The sequence below is a fragment of the Falco biarmicus genome, chromosome 6 (genome assembly GCF_023638135.1).
Source record: "Falco biarmicus isolate bFalBia1 chromosome 6, bFalBia1.pri, whole genome shotgun sequence".
NCBI lineage: Eukaryota > Metazoa > Chordata > Aves > Falconiformes > Falconidae > Falco > Falco biarmicus.
Genome location: NC_079293.1, coordinates 78,563,171 through 78,575,248, shown reverse-complemented (window position 1 = coordinate 78,575,248; position 12,078 = coordinate 78,563,171). Strand labels below are relative to the sequence as shown.

General features: G+C 43.8%; 1 protein-coding gene across 3 annotated transcripts in view; it reads left to right on the top strand.

The window, feature by feature from the left end:
* Positions 1-12,078, top strand: part of EVA1A (eva-1 homolog A, regulator of programmed cell death) — a 224,266-nt gene that overhangs the window by 75,781 nt on the left and 136,407 nt on the right. For all 3 annotated transcript variants that reach the window (XM_056344312.1, XM_056344309.1, XM_056344310.1), the window contains one exon: positions 9,106-9,229. In XM_056344312.1, coding sequence (XP_056200287.1) covers positions 9,106-9,229 — 124 coding nt within the window. The remainder of the gene's footprint in view (positions 1-9,105; positions 9,230-12,078) is intronic.

Sequence of the window (12,078 nt, the reverse complement as noted above, 5' to 3'; positions counted from 1 at the left end):
TAGTCACTTGTTTTTGTTTGAAATGAAATGCAGACCACTTGGGGGATCGTGTCTGAGATGTTAAGGCAGTGACCTCAAACTACACATTTCTGTTATTCTGACACCGTAATGTCAGATTCAGTGGGAGATTTCCAAATGCACAAAGAATTTGGACATTCAGACTGGGATTTCAGTTTTGATGTGGTTGGTCTCTTGTTAACTTTTAGGTCAAGGCACACGAATATGAAGAGATCAGAACAATGAAATGAAGTTGTGTGGAAAGCCAGACACTATTTGCTTTTTAAACAAGTCCCCCTGCTCCCCATGCTTCATTGTTTAACAGGGGAGCCCAGAGTTCTCATGAGCCCCATGAGATACGTGGCAGGAAGGAAAGAGAGATCTGTGCTGTGAAGCATCAGATTCCATCTGTGAAGCGTCTTTGAGGTACTTTGAAGATGGAAGTGCAGAAAACTCCCACTCGTTCTTTAGTAATAGAAGCTAATTTGGGGCACTAGTGCTGTTAATTAATAGTCTGCTCTGGTATTGGCTATTCTGTGCTTTCCTTGTGGAGTCTTGCAGAGGGTGTTCCTGACTGCGAAGTAATAAAGAACAATGTCCTTGTCCCAACCAGGAGGGATGGATGAGGGACAGAGAAAAAGAACATCTGGAGCCTTGGTGGTTCTGGTAAAAGGGACCCATGCAGTGCAAACTGTCCTGCCTTGGCAGAGGAGGTCTGTGAGGAGGGGCTTTCTGGTGGCTGAACCATCTCTTTTCTTGCTTGTAGGTCAGGAAGGGCAGCTGGCAGGACCGAAATCTATTCATCTTTCACCCAGAAAAGTAAATCCTTGAATATTAAGGGTCGTTTAGGCATATTGGGGTCATGACACTGAAAATAGTTGGCAGTAGGTAAGAGGGTGTTTGTCCACACTGTGTGATTTACGTAGAGATGAGTTGTATGCTCACTAGAAACTGTATTGTCAAAGCAGGATGGTTTGGGTCCTGAAGGGCAGAGCTGCGCTAGCATGGTCCTGTGTGTGGTGGTGTCTTTGTGATGACCTCCCATGTACCTTTACCCCTTTGGAGCGATTGTGCAGGTGCAGCTGGTCTGAACATGCAACTATTTTGAGAGCTTGAAGATTTTTGGTAGGTCTGTGCATTGTGCTTTCACAGTGGAGTTTTTCTCTTGCTCTGGCCCATGTCACCAGACAGGGTCAATGGCCAAGCCCATTTTTAATTTGCCCAGTGATTTTTTTAGTGTGGGAGGGTGGTGAAGAAGCTAAATTACATTGCTGCACAGCAGGGGCTGACATGGGAACATCTGGAGACACCTTTTACTCCAAGGAGATCTGCTGGGGGCCATCCTCAGCTGCTTTATCCTCTCCCTTATGCCATGGCCCTCTCACCTGTTAGGCTACTGTATACATTTGCAGTTCCCTGCCATGGGGACAACTCATGAGATCTTGCCTCTGGGGAAATAAGGAAGCTGATAAACAGATACAGAAACAGTGTGTTTATTCAGATGAAGGCATAAATGCTGGCACAGAGGACAAAGGAGAAATAGGAGGGCTAAGTGTTCTGCATTGCCTAATGCTAAGTGTCTCCTGATATGTGAATCTGGTAAGAAACCTAGTCACTCCTAGCCAAGCTTACAATGTGCAACTTGTGCCTGCAAAAATACATGGAGGTGTGTTTATATTTGAAGGAAACTGCTCAGCTGAAGAGGAGGAGGTTGGAGTAGCTTGCTTATAAAGCTTTTTGCAGCCTCTCATTCCTGAATCAGTATTCCTGATGTCACTTGTTTTCAGCAATAAACCGCTAAAGGTCTGTAGGGAAGAATGTTTAATGGTTGGTCTAAAATGATTGCTTATTACCAGAAAACTAGATTACACTTTACAGCAGATTACCTGCAATATTCTCATTTTGGTAAACTGATAGAAAAGTAAACCCACAGTTTATTTGGAAGGAAAACAGAAAGCCCTGGAGCAAAGCTTATTTAGAAGGAAAATAAAAAGTCCTGGAGGGGCATGTAGCCTTTGTGTTTCTGCTCCCAGATATTTATCAAAGACATTGCAGGCTAGCTTCTGTCTTCATATATACACATACTGAATTCAGCAGGAAACTACACTTCAGAGGGCAATGTTTTAGCGTGTGACTTGTTTCCCCAAGAGGAGCTGTGCTTAGAAGGTGCTCTGGGTCCGAGTCATGCCTCTCCTTAGAAAGATTAGCTAATTTGGGGAGGGAGCTTAGGCACAGCTGTGGCCTGGGTCTCTTTAAACACTCTGTGGGACAACCAGTTGTTGGTGATGAGAATCACTAGTGCTGCTGATGTGGTATTTCCTTTTGTCCTTTAAGGGTGACACAGGACACCTTGGCTGCCACTGTCTCCCTCTGTCACTCCAGCAGCATGTACAAAAGGGAGCAGATTCCTTGCATGCTAACCACAGGATTCCCTGAACCCTCCTTCCCCCTTTTCTATTTGCGCGTACCAAGAAGGTTTCCGTGACAGAAAGCAAAGGGGAGCTGACCTCTTCGGTGATGGGAAGATGAGATAAACTTTCCAGTAGCTGCTGTGACTCTCAAAACATGGGCCGTTGATCACAAAATGAGGAGGCTGGAAGGTGTGTGTGTGTTACTGTTTCTGAAGAGGGTTTTATTTTCCCCAAGTATTCTGGATTAACTGTGGCAGCGTAAAATACAAAGTAGAAAATACTCCAGCTGCTCTAGGTTTCCTGGTTATCCAAGGACAATGGCTTCTGCCATGCCCAGTCACGGGATATTGCATAGTCCCACTGATGTAACAGCTCTAAGTGGCCTCAACAGGAATGAGAAAGGGCCCTTTCTCATGACCCCGAATGTCTGTAAGATAGTGAAGGTCAAGGCGAAAGAGGGAGGAAACTGATAGAAAGTAAGAGTAATGATCGTCAGTACCACCGGGAGGGGAACCCACTGTTCGTCATATTGCATGTTAGAAGATTTCCACCACTTAGACGGTTTGAACAAGGAAAGTTCAGAAATGTCAGTGAATTAAAGAGCAGTTTGGGCTATGCTTTGTCAAACTATATTAATGACTTTGCAGAGGATGGTAAGCAGTGAGCTCAGGGTCCAGAAGAGCTTACAGTGCCAAAGTTGCTCTTGAAAATCAGAGAACCAGTGCACCTTCGTTCATTAATCTGGCCCAGGCTGAAACAGAACTCTCTGGCCAGCAGCTCCCCCAGCTGATTATTTGAAGCAGAAGTACTGCTTGAAGCAGAGGTGATAGGTAATCTCTAAATTGCCATGTATTTGAAATCTTTGGCTTGACTGAAATAGCTCATCAAAGCAGTGTGATTATGTACTGCAGAAGGGACGTTGGAAGCAGAGGTGGCCGGTGCAGCCTGTCTCCCTGATGAGGCAGGACTGCTCCCTGGGGCGTAAGCCTCCTCCTAATGCTTTGTTTACTCTAAATTTAAACTTTCCAAGTCATGGGGTTTCCAGCATTGCCACCAAGACCCTGCTTGATGGTGTAATGGTTTGCTTTGTGTTTTAAGCTTTCCCTTTCTTTAAGACCATGACTTTTGGTTATGCACCCTTGTGTATCTCTGCGGCTTAGACCTCCTTTCCATTTGAAGTTGACCCTGCATACAGATTTTGTACTGTTAGGAAATGTAGGTAATGTTAATTAGGTGATATTCGTAATGCAGCTTTTATCAGGTCCTTCTGTTTGCTGAGCATGTTCCTGCTCTTTGTGAGCTGCTGTCTCTGGGCTCTTTCAAGGCTCTGCCAGAGGAGCTCTGCTGAAACTTGCTGTCATGTTTTAACATCCCAGCCCACTGCTGCCTGCCCTACTGCCCTGCTGGCATTTACTACTCCTATAGCAGAGCTGGTGAAAGGGGGTGTGTGCCCAGTTTTTAGTTCTTTAGTTCAGTCTGGTGTGTTAATGTGAGTAACCAAACATGTGGGCATAGTTCCCTCCTCCTGACTCTGCTATGAGCTTAGCCAAGTCCATGGGAGAGTGATGAGAGATCTAGTAGAGTACTAAAACCTGCCATAGATCAGCAGTCAGGCTTTTGATCTCTTCTTCATGTGATGTGCAGATTGAATGCAGTAATTTGGGCAAAGCTGAATTATTTTCTAGTGAAGCAGGCTGGGAAGGTCGAGCGATGAAGCTGTAGGCAGGTAACCTGTATCTCATCGACATGGATTTCACTTCCTTGTGTAGTCTGTCCTTTCCTGTTGCTGATCCTTGGAAAACCTTGCTTCACGGACTTCAGCACTTTGTGTGAATGGATAGACATGAATGTGCAATCTTCACACAATCAGGAAAAGGACCTGTCAATAAGTTTGCAACCTGAAAGTACTAAGTTCACAGCATGTTTTAAAGTAATATCAACATTCAGGGGTATATAATAAAAAGTATAAAGATTCAAATGAAATGTGACATGAAGTCATTATGAATGCATTGTGCTATGTGGCTTTCTAGGGAGAATTCATGTTGCCTTGTTTGTTGTATTTACTACTTCTCATTGCAAAACTCATGGAGGTGCACCAATAGAAGTGGTGGTGTAACTCCACCATAATGGCTATACCTGGACTGAATTTGACCTAAAAATGTTTAATCATATTTTTTAAAGTTACAGGTATCTTCTTGTGTAAAATTTGTAGTACAAATCTCTGCTCATCTTCATTTGACTGTACACAGCTCTGATCCATTCACGCAGTTTGTTCTCTGAGTTATTCTCCTCAGCAATATACAATTTGGGCAATTATTTAGTGGGGTTTCTCTGTGTAATTTCATGCCTGACTGACATGCCCTGCAGTCATCCTTATGTTCCTTTGATGATGGAGGCTGTACAGAGAGCAGCCCTGTGGCAAAATCCTAGTTCCCATTGAGTTTTACTACTGGCTTCTATGGGTCCAGAGTTTCACCCTAAGTGTGTTGAATCTATGAGCAAGGGACTAAGAACTGAGATAAGTTTAATTGCCTTGGGTGTTAAGCTCAGTTGTGGTTTATTTTAAGTGTGCAGGGGAAGTGCTTCTTAAAGAGTGATTTGAAGAGACAGAATAAAAATGAGTGCACCCTTGGGAATGGCTGAGGACAGCCTTCTTGCAGAGCTCACATGCAGTTCCAGATTTAAAAGGTTGTTATCTAATAAGCACAAGCGATTACTTAGCTAATGAGCACAACAAAATGAGCACAAGAAATGTGTTTCATCTGCAATGCCCACTAGAAAGACATGGTTTTGAGCTTGAGGCTGCCCTTGCTTTAAGACCTGGGTCACTGCAGTGAGATTAATCCAGGGCATAACTCACAGGGGTTAGATTAGTGTTTGTTTTACTTGAATTCACATTTCTTGCTCTCTTATCTCCTCTGAATCTTGCAGCTTCTTAGCTCAGTCATGAACCAGGGAATGGAATGGATTTAAACAGCCGCAACTTTCCTCCTGAGCATTGGCTGTCAGCCCTCAGGCTTGATTTACCACTGGAACGCAATTATAAAATGGCACAATGCAATTAATGTGTCTTCCCTCCCCTTTCATGCCAGACAGGAATTTCTCCTCCACCTTCTTCAGCTGGAGTGATTTTTATAATATAATCTATTCCAATGTGACTTTATTTTGCATTAGTCAGGGGTCTACCAAAGGGCAGTGACATTAACAGTTGATTATATATCCTGCTTAGGGATGACTCTGCATGTCTGCTACTATTTCTGTGCAGGTTCACCTTGTTTGTGGGCCTCTTTTTGTCTGGCTTTCTGGTAGTGTTTCCCCACCTTTACATCTGACAGTGACAATCAGAAAAACAAGGCAAACATAGAATGAATTGTCTAAATTTTTCCAGCCATTAAGCAAAAGCCATGTGAGCTCAGGACATTCGCTCACTACCAAGTAAACACACAGCCTTCCTGGTGTCAGTCTAGTTGATCATCTGCAAATAAGTCAGAAATGACACCTGACAACTGCCAGAGCTCTGATACTGCCTAGAAGTATGATTTTTGAGAGTAAGACCAGAAAGCCAAGGTCTTGATTTGTAAGATCCCCTGTAAACACCAGATGTACTGGACCCGCAGGGGAAGCATAGCTGTAGTGGATCATCTTGCCACACATGTTCTGTAGAGTTGCTGTGTTGCACAGTGTTCAGTATGTGCTATATACCAGCATCTTCCTAATGAAAGCAGTGGTGAAGAAGATTTCTGTGTATGTAAGGATAATTAAAAATTCTATGTGCAAGTTTTTAAGTTAACCTTAGGGCTGGTGTAACATCTTTGTTCTTTATTTTTAATCAAGAATGTGGCACAGTCAGCCATCGCTAATTTTCTTTGCATTTCTCCTGGTGTATTTCAATGAGCATCAAACGTACTTTTTTATTTTACTCTTTATGGATATATTTCATTATGCCCAAGACTTCACTCAAACAGTCTGCAGGAAGTCGGAAATCTTACTGGTTTTTTATATTTTCAGGAAAATTGATGCCCTTTGGGGGTAGGCACATTAGAATTATGTGAATAAAAAGGAAATATTGATTTCTCTCCCCCCATGAAATAGCTTCTCAGTGTCATGGCTATTAACAAATTACATTGAAACTAGCTAAACACTAAAACCAGTTAGTAAAAGGTATATTCAACCTCAAGAACACTTCCCTTTTTCTGTGGCATGGTACGTCTCACCATGGCATAGATGACTTTTGCCCACTAATTTAGGTACAAGCTTCTTCCTAGAGCTCTGCGTTCCTTTGTATACTGTAGGAAGTAAACTCAGGAGGTTTTACTTACGTGGGATACATGGAGTAAGCAACAGCTGCCAAAAGGTAGCGCAGAGCAAGACAAAGTGGCAGTATGTGAAGGCGGCCCGTGTTCATCGTTCTCTGAGGCCGGTAAGTAATGGCGTTTGCTCCTGGTGCTGAGCCTAAGGACAGATGAACAAGTGCTGCTTAGGTATTGAAGCTGAGGTTTTCCAAGAGGCTTCTTGTTGGCCTAACTCAGTCTCTGCTGAAAGCCAGGGCGGGTTTCCCACTGATTTTAATAGCACCAATTATGCAGTGCTGAAGGCTTTTGAAAATCCCATCCATCTGCTATGAACAGGTTTGTTGACCAAAAACCCGAGTGTGCTGCTTTTGAGGGGAGAAAGCTTCCCTTGTGGGAAAGAAAACATGCAGGGTGCTGCTTCTTTCCCTTTGCTCCATATTCTTAGTGCTGCTGGGGTGTAAACATAGCGGTGGCCATCCAGTACCAGCAAATCCTTTCAGATCTGCAGTGATTTGGAGAGGATTTCTCTCCATATGTGAAGAACTCAAGAGTTGTTCCAGTTATTCTTTGCCTTTTGAGATCAAAAGAGGTATCTGCATTGAGGCATCGCTTAAATTCCTTTGCAACTCATTGGATTTTGCATTAAATTAAATTTCACATGCTGAGTGAGCAGTCAACCCTTATGGGCCTAAAGGAAAGAATATGCTGTTCCTATGCATTTTAATGTGGTGGTCAAGTTAGGGCTAATGCTCCCAGCCACCTCCTTCAGTGTTCACCTTTCAGCCTTTCCATCCTAAGCCCTGTATTTTGAAATGAAATGCCTGCATTTTATTACTTTGTAAGTGGAAAACAGCAGCATATGTTCTCTGCTCGCTAGAAAAGGCCCGAATTGTCTTGGTTTGAACTTTAAAATAAAGGTCAGACTTGAGGCAGGCACAAATTATTGCATGTGTCAGCCCAAAAGGTGAAAGCTTTAGGAAGTTATGCGCAACTGCAAATGAGGCAGTTTCAAATTGCACTTGAAACTGGAACAGCTGTTGTTCCTGTTGTTTGGAGGGAGACATTCAGAGTTATAATACTGAAGATTATATATGTATTATGTTCAGGGAGAACTCAAAAATAGAAAGTAGTCACTGAGGCGGAGAGAAAATTGGTTTGGGTGGTGCAGGGTAGGGAAGGAACAACCTTTATGTTAATGGAACAGGGGTAAGATTGTGAGAAAGTCCAAACATCGAGATGGGTGTAAGAAACGGGAACAGGGAGAAGACAAGAGACCTGGGGAGTCTAGGAGAATTTCTGAGAAAGGATTTTTTTTTTTTTTTCTAGCACCTCCTTGCAAATGAAAATTAATTGTTTTGAGACTGTAATTCACCGCTCTGTATTGCAGGGACTTAACGAGGCTGGTGGATTACCTCGCTCTGTGGTCTCAAAATGCTCTGACAGGTTCATGTGTGTCAGGCAAACATTATGGTAATTTTAGTGCTTTAGGGGCTCTACAGGAGTACATAAATACCACCTAAGCCATCCAGCTGAATTTAAAACTTAATTACTGCCCCACTTAATAATTTTCTCTCCCCCAACTACTGCTTTAGAGGATCATAGGGTTAAAAGAAATCATTAATCTTCCTTAATGAAGCTGTTTTCTAGCAGGAGACAGAATGTCTTGCCCCTGTGGATTCTGAGATGGAGTTTTTATGAGTGTTATGAATGGGGAAGTGGGGAGTGAGTGCCAGAGGAAAAGCAGAGCAGAAAAGGGGATAGAACCCAAAATGCCAGTGGTGGGAGGGACCCTCCAACTTGCAGGTCCTCGCTGAGTTTAGCTGAAAGGAACGCAATCGTCAAGGGGGAAGAGGGGTAAGCCCTATTAAAAACTTAAGTTGGCTGTATAACTGTGTTCCCACCACAGCTACTAATTACTGGAATACCAGTAATTGCCAAAACTTTTATATGACCAAGACAAGAGCTCTCTTGAAAGCTGTGGCTGAAATTGTCCATCTCCAGAGAAATCTAAAGCAGAACATTGATGGCAGTGTTTGGGTCTCTGCTTTTTATTGTCGAGGCTGATCCATGTCCTTAAAGCTGCTTTTTCTGGGACAGTACTGCCTCATACTGAGATTAAATTGCAAGCAAATGGTTCAAAATTATCTGTGACTTTCCCAGTGCAAATCTCTCCTTTTGCATGCGTGAAAGGGAAAGAAAGCATGCTCCTCAAAACAGTGCAAGGTTTAGTCCTCTCCTAGGCCAGGGCTCCTGTGGTACCCTGTGCTGAGCACCATTGCCCGCCTTGTGCTGGGGCTGGTTGAGGAGGCAAGGATGGCCTTGCTGGTCTCCATTTGATGGTTCCTTTGGTGGAGATACTGAAGTACTTTTGTTTCTCTGTTTCTTGTGTGCATCCCCGGCTGCAGAAGATGCTGGACGAGTGCCAGGACAGGCGGAGCTGCCAGTTTCTTGTCAATAGCCGGCTGTTTGGTGCAGATCCATGTCCTGGAACCGGCAAGTACCTCATCGTGTGGTACAAGTGCAGGCCAAGTAAGTATCTCACTATTGAATCTGTTTGCTCTGGCGAGACCAAAGCATTTCATACTTAATACTTGCCAGAGAGGCCTCTTAAGACTTTTTGTTCCCTTCTACCTTTATTTTTGGTGTAACATAACCCCTGGGTGCAGAGCATTTCCCCTCCTCCCCTTGCTTGCTGGGATGCTGCTGCTCTGGCTCCTACTTCCTTGCCGGCAGCCCGAGTTGCAGATTGTTTTTGCAGGTGCCAGCAAAAGCCTTTGCCAATGCTTGAGCTCACGCTGTTGGCAGTGGGTGGGCTGCTCCCGCTCCCATCTGTAGCCGTGCTTCTGTCCCGGTGGGCTAGTGGGACTTGCCCCCTCTCCGCCTGCCCCTTAAGGAGCGGTAGCATTCTGCATGGGCAGACTTCAGACCCAGCTACTAAGGCAGGCACTGAAGATGGTAGTGCAACGGGGAGCTCACTTGCCCACACCATGCCATAAGCCAGCTTTTAATTGCTCCCAGATCAGCCTGGGAAATGTTAACCTGTGTTTTGTGTGATCTCATTAGCTGTGTTTAAATTAAATGGAGCTGGCGCCTGGATACTGGGAGTGCAATCATGCATGCTGTGGAGGAGTTAGCCTGGTGCAGCTTTGGTCCAAGACAACCAACACCCTCTTGGCCAGTTCCTGGGGGAGTTAGCACAGCCTGGGCACTGTTCTCCATCACTGCTTTGGAAGCAGACACATTAGTTTGGAGATGGCTAAGGTTTGATGGTGGCCAAAGTATGCCAGCTGATTTTAGCTGGAGAGCAGGACCTGACTCTATTTGAATGAATAGTCTGGAGATGTCATTTTAGGCCAGCCTAATCCCAAGATTTTTAGATGATATAACTAACATGGTTCCAGCATCACACCAGCAAATTTTTTTTGGAATAAATAATACAAAAAATACTTGTACAGGGAAGAAAAACATATATGATTTCAGCAAAGATTTGAAACAAAAGAAGAAATATTCACTCTGTCAGCAGCACAGAAGAAGACTTTTTGCCCCTGCACGCAGAGACCTGTGCTAATGAAGTGATCTGGCAAGATCTGTGAGGAATTCAAATGAAAAGTAGGTAATGAAGCACCTGCATTTGTTGTGGGGTTTTCGGGAGTGATTGTAACATCCCTTGTTGGGTGAGAAATGCATCTCTCCGAGAGGGGTGATCAGCAGGGTGTTCTGACAAGTCCTTCTGAACCTGCAGGTTTTGTATCAAAGCTCAGTTGAAAAAACTATTGAGGCCTGTGCTGAACTTCTGAAGGTGCTTCAGGATCCCATCTGTGCATAAATATTTATGGCTTGGCATTCTTTGCTAATTACAAATATGCTAGAAAAGAAGGAGTTTAAGTGTGTGCTGTGTAGGTGATTTTCCTGAAAGAGAGCGGGGGAAGCTGCTTGAAAACATTTCCCCAAGACATTTTTCAGGCAGCTCCAATTTTGCAGGGTGAAACAGGGTAACCTGACACAAATTATTGTTTCTTAGTCACTGGGCAAACTTTTAATCAGAACCCACTGGATTAATGACAAGGTTTGAAATATGTGAGGATTAGCTTTGCACAGAGATACCAAGGCACAGTCAGCCTTTCCTTGATCATTCAAAATGTTAATTTTGAGTCTTGCTAACAGGATCTAGTGCTTGTGTGAGTTCGATAAGCCTTTCCACCTTTCTGGAGGGAGAAGGTTAATGACTTAAGAAAGATGGATCTATAGAATGCAAAATACAGGACCATGAGAAATTTTGGTGGACTTTTTGGGTTACTGAGTATTTACTGTTGTTTATGAGCTGTAAATGAATACATGTTTAAGAGCTGATCTCAAAAGCTGTGGTCCTATGAAGTGTTGACCAGCTCCAGAAAGTCTGAGCCCACATAACTGTAACTGAAGAGCTCTGGAGAGTCCTTGTTGAGAGCTCACTGCCTGGCACATGGTTTGATCCATAACTTTTATCAAAGGACAAATGCAATTTTTGGGGTTCTGTTCCTGAATCTGTCATTCTTAAAAGTAGACATGACAGAAGTACTTTAATAAGAAGCTATCCTCCAGAGACACATTTCTTTCCTTTACTTGTTGAGGAAGCCTAATGTGACCATGACACTGAAGCAGATACCTTGGTTAAGTGCCTACCTAAGTAGAACGAATGTGAGTGGTATATTGACCTGTATACAGGTATGAGAGGCACTTTGGACAGGACATCTTTAACATAAAATAAGGATGCCCAAGCCTTCCCACTCCGAGTCATGTTGGAGCCTCAAAAGGCCCCTGAATAGAGGCAGTTATCTAAAAAGAGACTTCCTTGAAAGAAAGCAAAACTGAAGTTAGTGGCATTTGCTTGTACCTTTGCTGAAGAAAAACTAGATGGTGCAGTCATCCCCTCCAGCCACTGTCAGTGCAGTTATGCCTCTCTGACATTATGTTGTGTTTGAAATCTAGTGGTTTCGATGCTTGCTGGCTGTATGGGGTTCACTCACAAGGCAAGGCGCTATTTTGGTCTCTCATGGGCAGAATTTCAAGGAGATGGAGGACAGTAAATCATGCTGAAACTCAAAGCCCCAGATTTTTCAAATGGTGGGGCTTCAGGGAGCAGGGCAATGGTGGGGATCTCTACTGCACTAATCACTCTGAGACTGCTCTTGCTGGAAGCAGGGAAGACTCACGCAAAGGTGTTGTGGTTCACCTCCTCTAGAAATTCAAAGAAATAGTTCAGAGAAGTGCGCACTTAACTAGAAGCCATGAGAAATTCAATGGCTTGTGTGTTTTTGGGGAAGTTGTGTGCTAATCGTGGTTCCCTCTGATCCAATGGGTGGATCTGGGGTCTAATGGACATTCAGCTTGCATGTACT